The sequence below is a fragment of the Falco biarmicus genome, chromosome 15, assembly GCF_023638135.1.
Source record: "Falco biarmicus isolate bFalBia1 chromosome 15, bFalBia1.pri, whole genome shotgun sequence".
In the NCBI taxonomy this organism is placed as follows: domain Eukaryota; kingdom Metazoa; phylum Chordata; class Aves; order Falconiformes; family Falconidae; genus Falco; species Falco biarmicus.
The window spans coordinates 7,931,333-7,953,867 of record NC_079302.1 but is presented as its reverse complement, the minus strand read 5'-3'; the positions used below and the strand labels follow the sequence as shown (position 1 = coordinate 7,953,867).

At 36.2% G+C, this 22,535-nt stretch overlaps 1 protein-coding gene across 1 annotated transcript in view; it reads left to right on the top strand.

The window, feature by feature from the left end:
• WWOX (WW domain containing oxidoreductase) overlaps window positions 1-22,535 on the top strand; it is a 531,112-nt gene that overhangs the window by 12,752 nt on the left and 495,825 nt on the right. The window contains exon 5 of the mRNA XM_056360980.1: window positions 17,477-17,583. Coding sequence (XP_056216955.1) covers window positions 17,477-17,583 — 107 coding nt within the window. The remainder of the gene's footprint in view (window positions 1-17,476; window positions 17,584-22,535) is intronic.

Genomic DNA, 22,535 nt, shown 5'->3' with positions numbered 1-22,535 from the left:
TTGAAAAAAGTGCACATTTTTCTTTGAAAGCATGAAGTTTATATTCTAATTTCTCTTGTCTGTTTCCAGATGAAATAGCATTTAAAGGTGATACAACTGGCAGGACTTCTACAAAGGAACTGTTCAATATACTCCTCTGTTTCAGATGCACTTTAAGATTTCTTGTATGATTTTGGAATTTTTCTTATGTTGTAACACCTGAATTTTGTCAGCGTTGAAAAAATCAGCCTGTTTTTGTTTGATAGTTTGTTTTGGGGAAGAAAAATCCTTAAGAGAAAATTAATGTGTCTGGTTTTGGTCTGTATTGTTATTTTTCTCAATGCAATTCATATGTTTTCTTGAAGATTTCTAAGTGTAAACTTTTTTCTGTGTTTTATTATGATGAGTAAACAGCAGGGTGTTTGCTTTCCAGGAATTGTCTATTATTCGCATCCCTTTTTCTTAGAAGAGCAGAAAAAAGGGATGTGGCGTGGGTGAGCAAGCTTGTGGCAATGCTTCTTGATTGGTCTTTTCCTACTATCTAGATCTTTTCCTCAATTTAGTGGTAAGAGTGTGTTGTCTGAATCAAAATTAGTGTTCATAAATGCATGAATTCCTATGCATTAATAAGGTGAAACTTCTGCCTGTTTTTATTAGGAATTTCTGTACGTGACTATATTGTAGCTCAATGGTGCAGAGAATGGAAATACTGGTGTTTTGCGAAGGAGATGCATCTTATGTTCTTGCTAAACCAGCATAACTTGTGGTAAAGCCTGTTGCAGCCTTTGCACTGTTGTATGTTTTCATGCTGGAAGTGTTTCACATGTGGAGAACTGAAGTGGGTATTATTTATGGAGGTTTGGGTTCAAAGCTTATTGTGAGGCAGACAGAGAGATCAGCAATATGTAACCTTGGATTATTTTTCTTGGCCAAGTCCTAGCTGTCCCTGAGATTGGTTTAATGGGATAGTTTTGTATTTATTGAGCTTTTAAAATCATGAAGGAATTGTTCCTTTTTTGTGTGTGTGTGTGTGTGTGATTTCTAGGCTTCATGTATCACAGATTTCACTGCTATAAGCAGCACAGTATATTATCAAAAAAGCCCAGCTGGCCTGGGTGCTGCCAGTGTGTATATGTTTTGCCCTGGAAGAATAAAATAACCTCTCATGAGAAAAACAAGTTACTCAATAAAAACATCGGTTTGCAGATGTAACTTTTACAGCAGGGTCTTCTGCCAGCACAGTTGTGCTGTTTAGGGACTGTTTTCTTGCCAACTTTTGCCAGCAAAATAGTGGCAATGAAGATTTGGTTTTGAGCCCTTTTAAACTGTGGTTGGGTGGGGAGGGAGAGACGGGGGGAAAATAATAATCCTTCAGCCTAATACAGTTTGGTATATGCAGCTACATATTTCAGTTTCGTGTTGTTACTCTTGCTTCGACAGACATTCATTCTCTTGAGGAAAAAATGCTTGCTTAATGAAGAATTCATGGGAAAGTAATGCCGAAAAATTAAAGGCTGAATTTTTAAAGTCCTGTGATCCATGTGCTGTGGACCAAACTTGGCATGCATTATCTTAAACCTACATGAGTAGCCCTACCATAAAAATATGGGTGTCTGTATAGTAGCTTTGTTGTTTGCTTTGTACTTAAACACTTAAACACACCTTAAAAAACAATCTTAACACTTCACTCAGTTTTTTCCAGGTAATTTTGTTGTGGAAGTCCAAAGCTTTGTAGCAGGCATGAATTTTGTTGTACCAGTGTCTTTGGGGAGTGGGAGTACAGTGCTTTTCCAGGAGAGCCTGGATCGTGCAGGAAGTGTATTTTTGGCCAGAGTGCATTAGCTGGGTAATTGGTGTAGAAAAGCACAATTTATAGAGGGGAAATGTGCCTGTGGGGTAGAACTTGTAGCTCGTTCTGTTGTGGGATGTTAGTAGCTGTCACTCAGGGATTAGTACTGATGTATTTTGAACAATTAAAAAACTACTAAAAGCTATTATTTTCAGACTTTGAATAATGTTAATAGGAGAGGGTTCTCCTTAATTTACAGTGCTGTATTATGAAAATTTATGGTAGGTCATAGTGATTGAATTTTCCATGAGTGCCATTACTTAGTTTTAACTCTGGCTTAATATTGTGGAATACCAACATTGCTCTGCTTTACGTAAAGCTCCAACTGTCTTGTTACATACTGTAAATATTACAAAGTCCTCTTGGATTTCTGTAATTTATTTTTCTTATTGAGTAAGCTGAAAATGGTGTCAGATGTTCATACTGCTTTTTCATGTCCGTTTTGATGAATCTATTTATTACTTCTGTAATGAGTAGTACACATGGTTGGTTAACCAAGTTATTGAACTTCATCAACCTTGGCTGAAATTCACAATGCACGTGAAACTTGTTGTAACATGTAAGAAATTACATCTGGGCTAAAAGGTTCAATAATGATTACTACTTGTAATGGAATCTTTTTACAAAGGATGGGATTCAGCTGTATGCCTGTGTTGTACTTTCTAGTACTTCTTTTACAGGGGAATAATGTATTTGTACAGCAGGAGCCTTCATATGTGGTACTTTTTGTCTGTTATCTAAGAGTTAAAAAGACTTTTCAGTGAGCTGCAACATAACTTGATTGCTTTTCTGTCTTTAGAAATATTTAATTTCACAAAGGTTTTTCTCATTATTTTATGCCTATTTCATAGTTCAGAGATGAAAAGACCCTTTACATGATTCAGTCTATTTTGCTGGAAAGCAGAACTTGCTCTCTGTACCATGTTCTGTCTTCATGTTTTGAAAGCTAATTGTACTGTAAGAGTTTGAATGGTTTCAGCTGTACATTTGTATTTTTTTGGAGTGCTTCTTAGATGGTGAGAACAGAAGAGGTTGATAAATTCATATTGTTTTCTAATGACAGCATCTTCCGAGACATCTAGAGACTTTTCTAGATGCTGTCAACTCTAGCTACAGCTAAAGATGTACGTTAACAGACATGGTATTTTTGGCTTATCAGCAGAAAATTTCTTAGTGATTATACCTATGCTAAGCAGTAGGGTCACAAGAAGAAAGGATTTCAGTGTCTGGTGTCCCTTTTAAACTCATCATGCTTGATTGTGTCAGATATTTATAAGGTTTTGAAACTCAAGTCTGAAAGAGTAAATGCTTACCAAGAAGGAAGTGAAAGGAGGCAGGTAAGAATTTGGGAAGATAAGATCAAAATCCTCACCTGATTGACAGGAGTCTTGCTACTGACTTCGGAATTAGTGAGGCCAGAATTTTGCCTGAATTATAGAATAGGAATAGTACTGTGAGAAAGAAATAGATTTTTTCATTTGTCCTAAAGTCTACGATACGCAAAACTTTCTAAAAGATGTGTGACTTAGGAAAATAAATACATGAAATGTCACATTCTTTTAATAATTCTCAAGGGAAGACCATTGAGAGCAGAAGTAGTTTTATCTCTTGTGATTTTTTTAAAATTATGATATTTGTGGTTTTTAGCCCTGTTATTGACCACACACTAAGTCTTAAGCCTTCCTGTTTTTATTTTTCTTCTGTGAGAAAGATTTATTTTTTTGTTATTGTTTCTTCACCTTTTTCCATTTTTTTCTGTAGGCTTTTCTTTTTAATATGCGAGACCTTTGTAGCCTTCTGTTCAGCTATATAATCTCAGTTTTTCCGTTCCTGTAACATCTCTTGGGTTTTGATTTCTTGCTGTACTTTTACATGGTGGCTTTTAGTACTTTATCTGTTGCTTCAGAAAGCTCGGTACAAACCGGCTGTGTTCAGATCTGAATAGTTCTGTAGTAATACACACTGTTTCCTCTACTTCATTTAAGTATAGTTACCTTGGTCACTGTTTCCAAGTTCGTGTACTTAGAGTCTCCTTTATACTAAAAAATTAGTGAAGTTAGGTTTTCTGGTTGTTGTCATACTTTCTTGATAGTAATAGTATCTTTGTGAGCAAGGAACTGTCACAGTTCAGTTCTGGATATATTGATTTAAATCTTTTGTATGCACTGTGACTTGAGATTCAGAAAAATGTGTTGCTTGGAATTTTTTTTTATTTTTTCCAGGTTATGTTAACTTTGTAGGAGATACATTTCTTGCCTCCTTGTTTATTTTTTATCTCCAAGCAGCTTTATCAGAACATTCTCTGATTTGGTCTCCTTTATTTTTGGTATCTTAACTCAAGTTCATAAAACTTGTGTAATTTTCCTTTTGTGATGATTAGTCAAAAAGCTGCCTTTGTGAAAAAAAATCACTGTTTTAAAACTTTTTGAGGAGGATCTGTCATTCTCTTCTAACGCAAATCAAATTAAAGAAAACATTATATTGTGTATTCAGAGCTCCACGAACTGTGAGAGGTTCTGGATTTGTTCCTCTTCTGCCATTGGCAAGCATGAGCAGCATTTCTTGCTGCTATATATTTCTGTGTTACAGACATTAACTCTGCTACCTAAGATTTTGCAAAATATGTCACGAGTCTTATTTTGCTCATGGGGCAATATATGGCTGCAGTAACAGACCTAAGTTTACAGATTATTCTGTGATTATACAGATTTTTCTGTCACAGGAGAAAAAGTATGCTGCTCTGAAAGCTATTTTAATTCTTTAGCAAGAGTAATTAAGATATATTAAGAGCAGATAATATGGCAACTAGAAATGATAAAGTTTTTCCTAAAAGCACTGTATTTGTTTGGGTCTGTGTCCAGCTGTGAGCAGCTGCTGAGGGTATAACTCTTATTCTTTGTTGAAGGATTTTTAACTCTGAAGGTAAATTTGGACTACCCTGTGTCTTGCTAGGATAGGCTATGAAGAGTGCATAAAAAAGTGCATGACCTACTTGGCAGCACACTTTTGGCATCCTGAGTGAATGAAGATTGGGATCTGTGAGAAGATATCTTACTCTATCTGTTTCTGAATCTAATCTGTGATCAAAGGAATAGAGAACTAGACTTCCTGATTCCGTTTTCGTATCTGGTACTTTAAACACTTCTCTCTTGCAAAACAAAAAGTTATGTTTCTAGAATGTAAGGCAGAGATATGCTTCGTGATGGTATATGATGTAATTTGATGAATAAATGTCACTTACTAGACATACACACACAAAGATTTTGTCATTTAGCTGGGGAACTTGTCGTGGACAAGGCAGACTGAATAGGAGGTCAGGAGTTGTACAGCCTGACTTCAGTGTGATCTTGAGTGAACTATTGAGTGCTAGGTTCTGACAACCAGTAGAAGGTTTTTTTTTACCTAGTTCACGGTACTGTTGCAAATTGTGACTGAAGGTCTTAGAATACAATGTCGTCACAAACCCAGTAGGATTTAGAAGATGTTTTGTATGCTTGTTCACCTGGCAGTTTTTCTTATTTTACAGATCTAAAGTTTTGTAGCCATATGTGTTTTTGGATTTAACATCCTATTTCCTGAACTGCCAAGGCCTACCTTGGTGGAAGGTGAAAAAAATTAGTATAGAATGGGCAGCTGTAGGTGGTCATTTGCTTTAGAAGGTTGTTGTCATTGAGCTCTTGTGTGGGTTGCTGGTGTTCCAGCTGTTAGAAGGTAGACCTTTAAATGTAATCTAAAAAATACATATATGTATATTAGTTTTCTTGTGGGAAGATGTGTGTTATGTTTTTGTGCCCTTCTTGAAAGTGTGGCAGAAAGGTCTTTTTTTGTTGTTGGTGTTGCCCATGGCCTTATGTTATAATTTAATGACTTCTAATTCTTGCTTGTTTTCCATTCTTCTTGCTTTTGTGTGTAGACACTTTTTGTTAATACTGTTCTTATTCTTCATCTTTTGTTTCAGAACTCCATCTCCTGCCTTACTTTGTATGTCGGAACCACATGATGGATCATTTGAGTTACATAACAGCTTCCCATCTCCCTCTTTCCTTCGTAGTTTAAAGTACACCCAAAAGGTTTGCCAGTTTTGAACCTTGGGAGGTTGGTATCCATCCTGAATACAATCAAATAAAAAAAAAATCTAGAATTTAAGGAGGTAATCCAGGACTGTATCAATTCCCAAACCTCCATGTCTTGTTATCTTGCTCTTTGCTAGCTAGCTCTTATCTGCTGGTTTTATTTGCTTGCACTAGAAGGAACAATGAACTGCATCTTCCCTGTATTGAGTTCTTTTCACAGGATCCCAAAATAACTCTTGTGTTAAAAACTTCCTCTGCTGCCTAACTAAACAAATTGTCTTATCTCATGTTGACCAAAGACACAGATGGGTAGCGACTGCCAGAAATCAAGTCAAGTTGTTCTAATTTTCGGTCTGCTCATCTATTCCTTTGTGAGCTCTTTAGAACAGGACCTAGTTGTGTATGTTTGATTCTCTAAGACATCTTTTTTTGTAACCCAAATTGTGAGCTGTTTAGGACAGAATCTTGTTTTATTATTTATCTGTAAAATGTCTAGTATACATTTTAAAATATTTCACTGTTTGTGTAACTGGTGTAAATAAATATCAAGTTTGTTTTAAGAAAAAAATTGGTCCAATTTATGTTGTAGTACTTCCTTGGTATCTTTACATAACACTGAGTATTTCTCATGGAATAATTTACAGATTAAAGCTTGGAGGATCTGGCACTTTAGCTGACAGCACAGTATGTCTTTTAATTATTCTACCTTGGATGAAGTATTCCTCTTTATTAAATTTATTTCTTTTATTAACACTGTACTGTTGTACTTGCCAAAAGGAGTTTCAAAACATGCAACTGATTTTTTTTTTTTTGTTATGTTTAATTAGGGCTCAGCTCAGCAGTACAGAAACCTATGATACTGTTGGCTTACAGAAGAACAGAAGTGTACTTGAAAGGAAACTAGACAACTGGCTTTTTTTCTCCATTTTTGCTTTGGTTGGGAAGCTGGTTTGTTGCCTAAAGCTACTGCTGATGCAAAGAGAAGCTTTAGAGAATGAGTTTGCCAGCCCTGTTTCTCTGAACTTGCAACACTTTAAAAATATCTGATTAAAAAAAAAAAAAGCCCAAGGGAGACAGTCAAAGATAAATTTTGAATTCTCTGGGCTTCTTTCTGATCACTTGAGTAAGCTTGTCTAAGAAGGTGTGTTAAAAATATCAATGATGTGTGTGGGGGGGAAGCCCCAGAGTTTTGGGGATCAGTTGAGAAAAAAATGCCCCTTAAAACAGCTTTCAAAACCTAGTTGAGACTGAGTATCTGATCAGATTTTTTTATAAATCCAGTTATGTTTGATCTTAACGCTGGTACTTTTCCAGAACACAAACCCTTCAGAATGTGAAGATTAGGTAGAAACTAGAGTCTTTTCATGGTTATCCTTTTTACTGATGTTAGGTAAATTCTTTTCTTTTTTTTTTTGGGTGTGTGTGTGTGTGTGTGTGTGACTATTGTAAGTTTTGTTGCTGCTGCTTCACTTTAGCTTGCCTCAGCTTTGCTATTAAATAGAGACGAAGCCACAGTAGCATGCACGCAAATGTTATTTATTTCCTTAATAATCTATTCAAGTAATGTTTATTATAAATAGACTGGCTTTATTTAAATAAAAAAAAAAGTTCGCTTATCCCATAGTGACTAAACATTCAGGAATGATTACTTGCTGGGAAATAGTGTGCCCTAAACGTCATGTTGAATTTGACTACTCGGATCTGATCTAGATTTCATTGAGATGCTGGTTTGATGTTGACTCTATGTTGTGGGCAGATTTACTGGTTTTTTGCAACTCTAATTTTCAGTTAAATGTTTATTTTAGAGGTGTTTATTTTGCAATAAAAATAGTGTATTAACACAACTGCAGTCTTACAAAATATTTTTTTATCACTTATGAATATAAACATATGTAATTCCAAATAGAGTAATTTAGGTTTTTTACTAAAATTAGGAATATGAGTCATACTAAAATGAGTTCTGCTCATTTTGAGACAAAGTTACTCACTCAGCCTTCTTTTAAGATGTATGTAACTCTTTTTGTTTGACTGGAGTTGGTGGTAATACATATAGATGCACTCTTAGGTGGAAGGCTTATTTTTGTTTAGAAAATGTGAAACTGTGTGCCGAGTTGCTGCGTATTCAGGTTCCTGTCTTCCCCAGTGATATGTTGTATGTTATAAAGGAAAAATTTATACAAACAGAAAAATAAATTCTCACATAAATTTTCCTTAAACATTGATTTATAAAGCCAAATGCTAAATTCTGATATTTTTTTAACTACAATAATTGATTTGTGTTAGGAAACTGGTTGACTTGCTTGCAAGAAGCAACACTGTCATTTTTAAAGACAATCAAAACAAAACATGGATTTACTCTATGGTTGAAGAAACACTGAGAATAAAAAATTCAGACAGAGTAATCTTCAGTGGCAGATGTGATGCCAAGATACAACTAGTTGTGTTAATCTATGCAAATGTTTTTAGTATTGGTAAAATGCTACTCTAAAATGCCACACTTTTTTTTTTTTTTAAATCCACAGAAATATGCTTGGGATCTGGTAGGAGCATGACCCTATCATTTAATAGATGAAGAAAGGCTAGATGAAACATGAAGGCTGAGACTTGGTGGTTTTTTTTTTTCCCCTCTGAAAGAAGTGTGTGTTATTTGTACAGAGCTTTGCCATTAGTTGAAAAGGAAGATGCTTGTCTGAATCCTTTTTGACTGGGATTTTTGTTTGCTGATATACATCTAATGCAAGGACTAGGTGTGAAAGAAAACTGGGATTTCACAGAAAATTCATTTTTTTTCTCTGATTCCCCCTCTCTTCCCTTCACCCTAATCCCTGGCCACTGTTCATCTAGTCAGGCCCCTAACAGAACCTGTTTGTATTTACATGACCTAGCAACTGAAAAAAAACCATCAAAACAAATCTTGATTGGGATGATATGTACAGTTTAGTATTAAATACCAGTTTTGGTTCTGTCTACCCCTATGTTTTAATTAAGCTTCTTAAAGAATATCTAACTTAATTCAAAACCACAGCTTTTCAGGGTAGCCATCTCTATGTATTAGGGGTAGGCATTTAATAGCTGGTGGGAATTGCCTTTACACAACTAAACCAAGGTCTTATCATGGGACATGCACCATCCTTGGAAGTGTTCAGGGCCAGGTTGGATGTGGCTCTGAGCAACCTGGTCTAGCAGACGGTATCCCTGCCCATGGCACAGGGGCTGGAACTGGATGATCTTTAACGTCCCTTCCAACCCAAATCATTCCCTATGATTCTGCAATTCTCTAACACGATAAGTAGCTTGGATCTATATTTAATATGCTCTATGTCACAATAGGGTTCATTCCAGACTGGAGCTCTTGGCTTTTATTGCAATAGTTATGTTGGATAGTACCTCTACAAGCACCTCTACAACATGAAGGGTAGGAAATGTGGGTTTGATTTGCTGCTAGACTATACCTTTGGATAGCTGAGATAATTATCAGCATTGGGTTTTAACAGAGCTGAAAACTTTGTTCATATCTTGTGTCATTGCATTTTAAAATGAGTTGGTGGGCATCTTTGGATAGTACAACTAGAGTAGATACTAGATCTGACTGCAACTTTCTGGCTCTTAGGTGCTGTGTATTTTAAATGTATGTGCCTGATGTAGTCACTGATCTATATTTTTGTTTGCTTGTTATTAATTTAGCTTTCTTTGTCTCAAATGATGCATTTTTGATTTTTTACAAGGACAGTGAGTCACAGATCTATATAGTCACATCAATTTAAGGATGTTTTTTTCATATTTGTGCTTCCTTCAGATGAAACTAAGTATTTTGAGTTTTGTCAGTGACAATGCAATGCACTTACTGTTAAGAATAACTTTGCCTTGCCCAGAACATTATATTGTGATGAAGTGTAATGTCTAATGAGTGTGTATTTTTAAGCTGGTTAGATGGAAAACAGAACCAATGTATTAGTCATCGTTTTTCATTTTGGTTGGCATTTTCTGTGGTTCATGGCTCCAAGAAAAACACATCTGTCCAATTTACACACAAAGGGAGAGGCAGGATGTATCTCAAATAAGATCAAACTTTGCAATGAAAAATATCAGTATCTCATTACCATGTGCCTGCAAACACACAGAGACAAAGGTGCATTAGTATTTAATGCAAATTGCTCATTTTAAATTTAGTCTTCTAAAAATACATTGGTGTTTTGTTTCCTTGAAAACTTGCATTTGGAGCAACTTGAATGGGTCTTTTAAGATTTTATCATAAATACCTATATTGAGCAGAGTGGTTGTGGCCAACCGATCCTGATACAGAATGCATGGTGCTTTTTGGGCTCTGAAAACTGAGTTTGTCAATGATGTGGTGTTTTGCATATGGCTGCCATCACTCCATGTGACAGATCTGTTGCTTGTTGTACCCTTAAACCACCTGCACAGACACATCATTGTTGCAGTATTTCAAACTGAAAAGAAGCTTATGTTATTCTGAATTCTTCATCACTTCAGCACATTTGAATCTGCTTTACTCTTTTTTTTTTTTTTTTTTTTTTTTTTTTTTTTTTTCCCCTGAGGTGTTAAATAAGATGATCTGATTCACTGTCACTGGGGTTTAGGTGTTCCAAGTTGAAATAAATCTAGTGATGTCTAGGAGACGAGTCTCTTCTCCATTTATATGTACTTCTCTTGGGTCCCAAAAAAACAAAGCACACCTAATCTGTTGCTGAGATGCAGCAGTTGGGATGAGAGTCTATTTTGGATGATAAAGAGGATTTTTTGCAAGTTCTTGAGTGTTTAACCTTTTCACAACTCTCCTCTGAAGCAAAACTGGAGTTGCATTTCATGTAGAGTACATGTTGCATTTAAAAAAAAAAAAAAGTCTTGTGTCAGGGTTTTTCTCTGGTTATTCTCATTTTCTTCCTTTTTAGCTGAAATAGAAGTTTACCCTTGATCCAGGAAAAATGTAGTTTTATTTTCAAAACAAAGGTTGTTTGAAGGAAGTAACATCATCTACCTGGAAAAATATTTTTGTGATACTTTTATTACTTCTGCATTAAAGAAAAAAATAGTATGAGTATAATTTTGATGATTGGATATTGCAGATGAACCTTCTGGTGGTTGAATAAAAATTGTTGTGCCTTATCAGAACGTTAAGGGCTTAAAAAGATGCATACGTACTGGGCTCTGTTTGATGGCTTAAAGCTTGGGGAGACTCTGCTGGTTCTGTGCATGCGGTACGTTTTCTAGGTAAGCTGTTGGATTGGTTGTGCGGAAACACACTGGCCAAATGTGAGAATATTTTTCTTCCAAAGATCTTAAAGTAAAATTGAAGTGCTATGTATTGGCCTCTTAGTTCAAGAGGAGGTGTCTAAGAAGTTGTTTGTTTTTTTCTGGAAGGAGCTCTGAGTAAGATGACCGAACCGCCCCCCCCCAATAGCATTCTTTTTACGATCTTTGTATCACTTCTGTCTGGAGGAAGGAGTTCTCTAACTTGCATGTTTTGTACACTATCAGTGTTTAAATGCAAACTCCTGAACTAGTGGTTATGCTGCCCTTGAGTGAAAGAGGCCAGAAAGTATTTTTTCATTTATGTTTAGTGCCAAGAATGTTTTAATTAAGGTTTCAGATTTTCTAGATTGCAGAATTAATTTAAAAAGCCGTTGCTTTTACTTTATGAAGGTTATATAAAACTATTGATCCTTCCTGAGAAGAACCAAATTGTACAAATAAAAAACTTCCTATTCATTGGAAGTTGGATTTTTGCTTGCAATATCGTAATACCCTATATGGGAAAGAAACTGTTCTTCCAGCTACTAGTTTATCAAAGAATGATTTTGTATAAGTCTCTTACCCATTTTATATTAAAAGCAAATATTTCCAAAACCCCCCAGATCTATTCCGAAAATTAACTTGCTTCACTCTGCAAATGGGGCATCTGGCTGTTTATAAGAACCCGGTAGACGTTTGCTGCAATTCAGAAGGCAACGTGGAAGTTTGAAAACAATGTAGTGGCAAAAAAGAAAAACCTGAACGCAGCTGTGAAAGTAATACACACTTTTAGTGACAGAAAAAGTTTGTGCTTATAAAATCAGAGTTGGTTTCTGCTGTTCTAGTCCATAAGTAATCCATCAGTATATGAAAGACCAGAAATATGTAACACAAGCAGGCTAATACTTTTCACTTCCAATTCCACAGAACATGGATCACTTAACTTGATCTCGCTATGTTTACTGGAGTGGAAGGGGAGAATGTTTTGTTCTAGAGTCCCTTTTAGTTTGCATTCAAACTGCCTGCGACGTAGAGCCCAGGGAAGGCTGGACTCATGCTAGCTTTATTCAAATCGTTACTCAAGCACATGAGAAGGTATTTTAGAATCTTGGGGCTTCCAGAGCTGTTCTATCAGTGGAGAGACAGGAAGAAATGTTTTTGAAGAAACTAAATATGAACAAACCCTGTAGGCTTTTATATTGAGAACTAAGCTGTTGCAAAGAAAGATAGCGTCACTGTGTTTCGAGTGTGTTGTAAATGACAGATCCAAGGTATCCTGGAGGGTTTGGGAGAAGGTAGAGAAGCTGAAGAAAACTTGCTATTGTCTGAAATGTTTTTAATTTCATCTTGTGCATTCAAGCTTTGTTATACTTGAAATAAAGGAATGTTTAAAAACATGTAAATGCCTGATGCAATTTTTTTACAAAATATCCCCCAATGATAAATGGACTGTATGATGTCTATGTTATTTATATAAATTGTTGAATTACTCTTCCACTCAGTGATTCCCTTTGTTTTATAGAGGAGGTTGCACTGTTTGACAGAGCCATATACTCATCTGGTGTATGTTGACACAATGTAGTTGGCATTAATTGAGCGATGCTAACTGCTCGTTAATTGAGATCGTTAGCTGAAAATCTGTCCCAAAATTCAGTGATAGTAGTCGACTGTAGATGTGAGAGTATTGAACAATAGTCATAGAAGACACAGAATGAAATTGAGTGCTAATTTTTGAGTCTTTATGAAAAGCACACTGTAAGTAAAGGGCTGAAGGGTTTTAAATGTCTGCAGTGGATCCTATGCGCTTGTAGCTCTCTTGTTAGTTCTCTACCGGTTCTTAGGTTAGCTGCTGATATAGAGAGCTGTGCCATAATGCTGATCCTCATATATGTCTGAAACATGATTTTCACCTCAGTGTCAAATTAGAACTAATTGAGCTAAGAGCAACAGCAGCAAGAGTAGGCTGTTTCAGAAGATTCTTGCCTCCTGAGATTTCCAGAAGAATCACTTGAAATTTATTTTAATTTTATAGAATGCTTGCTCAACTTAGTATAGATTATTTAAATACGCTATGATGGTTTTTCCAAAGTGTATATTATTTAGACATACTGTTTTTCTGTCACTTTTGATGGAAGTATGTTATCGTATTCTTCGTAATTTGCTGTCCTTGATGCTCAAGTATATTAGCCTATGCTGTTTTTCTAATGTAGTTGTTCCTTCTTTAAAAAAAAAATACTAGTATATAACGTGTGATTTTCTGTAAGAAGATAGTCAAGTCTTGTGGCTTTTTTTGAGCTGCCTACTTTGAGAACTGAAGCAGGGAGCAGTAATACGTTGAGGCTGGGCACGGTTTCCTTTAGCCGTGTATGCCCTTTGCCAGCTGCTGCGGGTGGGCAGAACGTGAATGCCCGTAGTTCTTGTCAGCAGCAGGCTGTGTTGTCTGGTTTACCTGGACTAAATAGCTCTGCAGCTGCAATACCCTGGCACTATGGTACAGGGAAGATTCACCATTGGAGGCTAAGAGTTGTTTGCTGGAAAAGAACCTGGTATCGTTGCTGTTAATGTTCCCTCATTGCGAGAGCGCTGTGTCTGTGTAAGAGAGCACACTGGTGGCTGCGGTCTCGGATTAAGTGCAATTTTAAAGACATCTTTGGTTCTTTTGAAGGCCACAGAGTTGTTCTTGTGTGGGTAGATTTAATAAGAGCTCTGGTTCCTTAGTTATGCACATCCTTAACATTGTTATTTAAGAGTTCTCTTTCTGTTTAGCCCTACTGTGGTGATTATTTTTTTAAAGGCTTTACTATTATTTGGGTGTTTATGATGTTTGTGCTTTACTTTGGTGTATGAAAACACATTCCACGTGTAGTTGAATTCAATGTAGTTTTTTAGATAGGTAAGCTTTTTCTTTACAGAGTGTAAATAGTTTTGTACTTTAAATACCCAATCCCTGTGTTAGGCTGAAGTTTTAAAATTTACGTTGTTAGCAAACTCAGTTTAACACAGTTAATCTGTTTAAAAAGTTTTTCATCCTGCTAGAAGATCTTCCTTCCCTTTTTAAGGTATGTGACACTGGGGGAGGAAAGAAACATTCGTTTTCATAGAAGAATCAGAGAGGTAAAGCTGTAAAAGGACTTGAATACTGAGGTGCTTCTGAACTCCTATTTCAGGTGTTTCAGTTAAAAGTTGCGTTCTTCTAAGCTCCTGCATAATTCTTTCTTAAACTGCAAAGATACTTAATTGTACTGCTTAATGAAGATTTTCAGGTCTGTGAAGAATTATTTTAAGGACATATATAAAAATGTTGGTCTCGAAGAGTCAGCGAGTTGGTGGGTAGATTATATTTAAATCCCAGTGAGCTCTGAAAAAGGTATTTTGTTACTATTTCTTCTTGCTATATTCCATCTGGTAGATGCTCTGAAAAGATGTCTTATGAATTATGCTCCACACTCAGTGATAAAAAGATAAGTAGTAATAGTTTATATACAATCTCTACCTGTAACCAGAATTGGAACGTTGTGGATTGGGATACCTGGATTTGTTTTTCTCCTTTTGCACAAATCTAGCTGTCCTAAATATAGTGCGAGTGTTCGTGAATGAGTTAGTAGTTCAGAATATGTCTGATCGGGAGACACATTAGCACTTGACCTGTGACAGTATTTTGACTGGAAGGATGGACTGCTGCTTAAAAATCCTCTAAAACAAGGGGGTTTTTTTCTGCACATAGGTTTCATTGAAGGATCCAGAACGTGTCTGCCTAAGGGTGAAGAAGCGTCCTTTGGTAGCCCAGAAAAGAGCGAGTACATACATCCTAAAGAGAAGTGTTCTAACACTGATCTTGAAGTTTGCAGGGAAAAATCAAGGTGGTATTAAAATTAACTAAATTTGCAGCATGTAACTTACTTGGTTATATTTTCATCTTTCTCGGTTTAGTTTATAATGGGAATCAGTTACTAGCTATAACAAAGAATGGCGTGGAATTTATTATTTTGCAGGGTGACATGGGGTAGAGTTAGCAAAACATCATCATGCTTAGTTAATTGAACTGGCAGTCAGCTCTAGATCTGTGTATAACAGTGGAAAAACTGTTCTTACTTCCTGGCATTCCAGCTAGTTTTTAATAATATGGTAAGCTGGTCCAAATAAGTGGTTGGTGGTTTTGGGTTTTTTTTGTGCAAAACAAGCAGCATACAGCTAGCTAATAGTATTCTGGTATAAGTCTTACATTAGTTACATGAAAAATTCTAGTTAAAGATGCTTAAAGTGGAATTAGAATGGGAAATCTTTGCATATACTGTAGCTGAATTCATGTGCATGCAATGAATTACCCAGGTAATTAAAGTTGCTTGGTACAATGAATAGCTTTAAAAAAGATACAAGAAAATTGCTTGGACTTAAATACCGTAAGTATGTAATTGCAGAAAATGGTATAAATTCATCTTGGTGTCTGTTGTTTCCATAATGTAAGTTATGTCCTGTACTGTAACTGAAATTTGTTGCTCCGGGGTGTTTTGGAAGTGAGACAGCCCATTTTAATAGGCTTTTTGGTAAACAATTTTTAAAAAGAAAATGAACATGCTTTAAATGTCACAAAGCTAAACCATATACTTCTCTAACTTCCTCACATGCTCAAATTGCTGGGCATTTCATTTTGATTCTTCATTTTCTAGTTTAAGCTTGTCTAATTGGAATTCATTAAGCTATGCTATGCCTCTTTCAGCTAGATGGAAATTTCTGTCGTTGTTATAGTTCTCCATGGAGATGGGCCCCAGTGATACCGTTGCTTACATCACAAATGCGTAGTAGGTCACCCCTGATAGAAACCAGTTTCTGGCTCAGTTCTCTGTGGTTTATGGGCATTCTGTATTCCCAGGAACTCATCACCTCCTGCTGTAAATTCTCACAGATTTTTTTTTAATTAAATGAAGTTTACCTTGGACCAACTTTATGCAGCTTTTCATTAATGAATTAAACAGTGAAACAGAGTATGCTTCCAAAGCTTGCAAATGATCTTAAGGTGGAAAGAGTTGCAGCTCTTTGTGGACAGTTTTATAATTTGAACTGATCTCATTAAATTGCAATACAGTCCCAAATTAACAAACTGAAATTAATCTGAAATCTGAAGTCTCCGTTTAGAAAGGAGAAATGAAGTGTCCAGATTCAGAAATAGAAAAAAATGTATTAACGTTATTGCAAAAAAAAAAGGTTGTGTACAGTCATTTAGGAATTCACTGTGAAACTTCTATGGATGAAAGAAAACAAACAACAAAATACCTGGGGGTATAGATTCATGCTGCACTTTTAATTGCAGTGAAGTATGAACTGTCTGTCTGCTTCTTTCAGATTTAGAAAGAATGTGCTCACAGATGAAGTCATGTCAATGAGTTATGTGAAAGGGAATTTTTCAGGGATTATTTTTTTTTCTCTGTCATCTGGTACATCCAGTGACCTGTTTAGCCTCATGATTCTGTAACCAACGTATTGAAGCTGCATGGTATTTGACTGATTATTTGTAATGAGAAGAATTGTGAAAAACTGTTCTCCATAGATCAGTTGAAGATGGGACAAAACCTGAGTTAATTTTACATGGGTAATTTAAAGAAAATTTTAGCAAAGATTTTAAAGTGTGTGGATAATAAAATACACATGTAGATTACAGATCTCCTTAGATAAAATCTCATTTTCTAAGTATCAGCTTGATAACCCCTCCTGGGAATGGTTTAACACTTGGATACTTCTCTGGTCCTTGGTTTTGTGGTCCACAGATAGGCTGATGTTCAGATTGGAACAAGGAGCAGTTATCTCCATGTGATTTTTGGTTCTTACCCCTCACACATCCCATTGGATGATCCCTCTGCCACAGGTGGTCCTCAGATTAATGAATCGGAGGTTAACTGTGCATCTAAAGAGCCCAGAGCTCAATCTTAGAATACTCTTACCGCTTTCAGTGTGATGTTGCTAGGCATGATAGTTCTGCCATCTTGCCGTAATTCATTCTTCACTGTCGGGCAAGTAAGGAGTATGTGTAATCCTGCTCTGCTAACAGCTGAAGGCACAAAGGCAGATAAATTGAGTCTGATTTTGGAAGATCCCAAGTCTGTATTGCACAAAATATATACAACTGTTGTCCCAAAGGCCTGCTCAAATTGAGGTGTCTGCCTTTTTTCATATGTGCTCTTAAACATCCAGGTGACTGTCAAACAGGTGGTCAGAGTGCAGGTAGTGCCGGTGTACTTAAGTGCATGGCTCACCTTTTCAGGTAATTTTATAGCTCTGTTTTGTTACCAAGACCTACTTCTGACTAGGAAAAAATGTTTTATCATAGGTTTTGAAACTGCCAAGTCTCTTGCACTGCATGGGGCATATGTTATTCTGGCCTGCAGAAATACGTCAAGAGGCAATGAAGCTGTACAGCGCATCCTCCTGGAATGGGTAAGTGAACGTTTGTAGTGTCCAGCACTAAGCTATGTTTTTCAAGATGTGAAGTCTTTTGTGCAGTACAAGCAGTTAAGTAGATATGACATTGCCATGCAAGAATCTAAGGAAAAAGGGATTTGTCTTATTTTGTAATATCCTGTTCAGTTACTGGTGTATCAGTGATACTTTTCATTTCGTACAACTGCACTGGACTGCAAGGACTCACATGCTGTTGTCTGTTACATGCAGATGCTTTGTAATGGCGAAAATGTTGGAAAGACCCACTGAGGCATGTATCATAGTTAATAGGACAGGACGTTTCCAGAACCAAAGTGTGTAACTGAAGGAGAATGTTGGATGGCTACAAACTTTTCAGAAGGGGTGGGCAAGGAAGGAGAGGCAGTGGGGTAGCTCTGTATGTCAGGGAGCGTTTCGACTGCCTAGAGCTGAAGGATGGTGACAGTAGGGTTGAGTGTTTGAAAGATAACAACAAATGTTTTTACAAATACATTAGAAATAAAAGGAGGGCCAAGGATAATCCGCATCCTTTATTGGATGCGGCAGGGAACATTGCCACAAAGGATGAGGAAAATGCTGAGGTACCCCTTGCTTTCTTTGCCTCGGTCTTTAATAGCAAGGCCAGCTTCCCTCTGGGTACTGAGCCCTCTGAGCTGGAAGACAGGGATGCGGAGGAGCAGAATGAAGTCCCCACCGTCCAGGAGGAAACGGTCGGTGACCTGCTGCTCCACTGAGACACGCACCAGTCTGTGGGGCTGGATGGGATCCACCCGAGGGCACTGAGGGAGCTGGCGGAGGAGCTCACCAAGCCTCTCTCCATCATTTATCTACAGTTCTGGCAAACTGGGGAGGTCCCAGTTGACTGGAGGTTAGCCAGTGTGACACCCATCTACAAGAAGGTCAGGAAGGATAACAAGTGACAGGACAAGATGAAACAGCCGCAAGTTATGTTGGTGGTGGTGGGGGGGAAGGTTAGGGAAAGTTACTATTTTGCTCATACTTTTTATACTATGACAGATTGCAGAGGAACATCCTTACACTTTTCAAAACCAAGAATGCTTCCCTCCTTTTCTTTCCCAGTCCATCAGGCCCACAGCACTGCTGCCAGGCAGTCTGTATTTTTCTTCCATTTTATCATGCAGATACAAGCTCTTCAGTACTGTGTCTTCCCTTGTTTCTCTTTGACTACTAACTTTGCCCCCTCTTTTTTTTTTTTTTTTTTTTTTTTTTTGTCATTCAGTGTTCTTAATTCATTCCTCCGGTAATCATTTACTACTTAGTAAAGGTGGCAAGGTACTTTTGTCAGAGCTTGCTGTGACTGCTGACTTCCAGGAGATAATCTATTGATACAGTTCTATACGCTTAAATAATAAACTGTAGGATCAGATTCTTGGAATTTTATTTCTTTCCTGATAAAAATTGTGATGAGTGTTTTAGCTTTATTTCCCAAGCTCTGAAAATATTTCAAGTGCTCCTAGGTGATATGGAAGAACACTTAATAGTATTAATATTTACACATCAGTAGTCTAGAGATAATTATTTATTAGTACAAAATAAACAGTGCTTATTTACAAATAAGTATTTCCACATAGGTGATGCTTATATAATATTGCTAATTTTTGTAACCACAAGTTTCTTCAAGAAACAGTCTTTGTATTTAAGATTTTTTCTCTTGCCTGGATGATACTAATGATTTACAGTAAAGGATTGGGAGAGAAAAATATCTTCCTTTCCCCTTCAATACTTCACATTAAAGCGCACTCTTTTTTTTTTTTTTTTTTGTTTCAATAGCATGGTAGTCCAAGAGAATTCCAACAGAATAGCATAATGCAAAATAGTAGTGTTGGTTTCTTAAAGTTCATCTGTCTGTTCTCTTTCAATAGAACTGTATTTGGTGATATTTTGTTTTCTGAATTCGGTAGCCCCAGTCCAACTAAATAGATCTCTATATATGTGTTTTATCTAACTAAAATAAGGCAGTACTGGGTACCTTTCATTTGAAAAATAACCCATTATCTCCTTAATTTTGAAAGTATTTCTGAAGACACTGAAGGCAATGGGAGTTCAGGAGTACTTGTCTTAATACCTACATTATATCACCAAAAATTAATGAATTGTTAATTGAATGAAGATCACTGAAGGTCAAATTACTTCAGAAACACTACATATATTTACTAACAGTTTTCAAATTCTAATTGTTCAGGAAAGAATCTCATCTGTAAACTGGGTAGCTGGAAAACCTTCAATGCATCTTTGTAATGGCTTTGTTGTTGTTTATTGAGAGGGATTAATTAACTTTGATTATTGCACTAATATTATGGCACTTTGACAGTCCCTCAGATTTATGACTCTGGGAAAATAAACAAATGAAATGCAGGTGCTGGAGCAGAAAGAATAAGTTATTACTGAACTTTAATTACTTGGAGTGTGTAACCAGGGGAGAATTAGTTGATGAATTACAAGATGCTTAAAATTTACATCAAATTGTGAGCAATCTTGAGGAAAACAAACACAAAAACCTGCCCCAATATCAGTTACTGAAAACAAAGAGACAAAGATTAATTTGATTGATACTAGTATTAAACTATTGATGTAAAATATTAATTTTTAGTTTATAGATGTAAGTATGGAGCAGGAAGTTGTTAATTGAAAATTCTTTCCTAAAATGAAACAGTTTAAGAAAAACATCAACAACCTCTGCAATATGGTTCAGATGAATTCTCAACATGTAGCTGTAACTATCCTGCTATAAAGAACTTCAAAGCATCCACGGTATTTTGTCTCCCTTGTTCCTAGAGAAAGTAAAACTACTGAAAGGAAATTGAAATTGAAAACCAATTTTTAAAAAAATACAGCTGTTTAGGATGCAGCCTCAGAAGCCTCATGTTCATGTTACAGGTTTGGCAACAGCAGCGTTACCTGCTTGGTTTATGTTATCTTGTAAATTGTTCAGATTAAATCTCTGAGCTGCGCTGTAAATACTGTCTTCCTGCAGTATTTTGAGGGGTGGAAATTTGGTAAATGTGTTTCTACTCTTTAACTGAACGTCTAAACCCCATTTTCTTGTAAAGTGCATGAACTGTACGGCATATGTAACAGTACTTAGGGAAACCATCCAGCTTGTTCCCTTTGAGTATATTTGTGACATCCTTGTCTGGAACGCTGTCAGTGAGTGTCTGCGGAAAGACAGCTCCTCTTTGGGCCTGTTGGGCTTTTAAATATGCTGGTAGGCAAAACCCGCTGGTTCAGTCCGCTTTCGGCGCAGGCTGAAAATCAAGTTTATAAAGAGAAAATGGGACAGCTAAATGGCTTGGAAAAATTCAATTGTTAAGATTTATAGAAACTGGGAAGAATAATGGGAGAAAGTGTGACTGTTTCAGATTAGTTGCCATGTTTAAGAAAAATTCAAACTGATCTTAATTGGCTGTTGGAAACAAATCTAGAAACTGTTTTTTAACAATTCATGTCTGAAGAGCTGTTTTTATAGAGAGTTTGAGCCATTTGAGTAGCGATTACCTGTACAAACTTGCTAATTACTTTTGATAACTGACATTTGTTTGCTACCTGCAGTACTCCAGTTATTTTCTTTCTGAACTACAGTGCAATTTTTCTGTTACTGCAAATAAAGGTTAATTGCCTTATGTAAACTATTGTGACAAGTTTTAATGTGACTGGTCCAGCTGGTCTGTCAAATATAATTTTTATAGAGCGGTATAGTTTATTATATTGGTATAATCTAATGTTTTATATACATGGAGAGAAAGGAAGAGAAAATATGTAAATGCAGCAGATAAAAAGAGAGATCAGTATAGCTTCACATTTGATATCTTGAAAATGAATGTTCATGCGCAATGATGTTCAGTATCAATTTAAAACTGTTTGATAATTTCTTGCTCGGAAAAGAGGAAATTAGAATTCTAGAGTTATGATTCATTTTAATCAGAAAGAAATTGTCAAACATAAATCTTTCCTTGAGTAGTGAAAAGACCTGAAAGCAGCCAAGAAAAAATATCAATACTTTGCAAAGGAGGAATGATTGTTCCAATTCGTAGCTTAATTGACTTTAAGGCTTAATGAAAAACACTACAGCACTGTTTGTACACATAGTTGCTCTGACGAACATTGAAATCTATGCTCCAGGAAGAGAGCTAGGTAATTTATTTTACATTATTATTGATATAATTTCCTAATTGACTATGAGCAGAATGTTTGGGTAAGTCTGTGTAGCTCCAGATGTTAGCGGTATTCTCAAGAATATACTTAAGAATATGAATGAATAAAATATTTCATAAGTCACAGCTTTTCTTGCCAAGAAGCTCTCATTTATTTATTCCTGTCAAATCGTCTTTGAAGTAGATATTAAAAGATAAGTTGTAAGTTTAATATTTCATAAAATGTATAATGTTTCTTTTGTAATTATTCCTCAGTGTTAAGCCTTCAGCTACATCAAAGATTAGAAACTATAAAAAGAAAATGTGGGTTTGTTTTATATGTAGAAACTTAAGGTAGGGATGTGACAAGAGAAGGGAGAATGGCTCTGAAGAACAACAAAATACATGTGACTCCTTGCTGTATTCCTTTCCCCAAAGCATTCTTCACCTAACGAGTGATTTATATTCTTGCTGATTAAGTAACCGAATAAAATTAAAACCTGGTGAGTCTGTGTATTCCAGCTGTAATCTTGTAAAGCGTAGAAAGATGAGAAGCAAACTAGGCACATTTATACAGAACATGGGCAACAGTTTTTGTGTGTCAACTATGTGTGTTTCCCCCTCAAGGAAGGGGGACTGATTTCCCATGTAGTCTCCACTGGTGTCCTTGGTTTATGGTTGTTTGTGTATGTAGATGGAGTACAGAATAGCTCTGGAAAATTATTTCTGTCTTAGTCTCTGGGTACTAATGGATGCTAATCTTGATACAGGAGATAAAGTTTCCCTTTCTATCTGTTG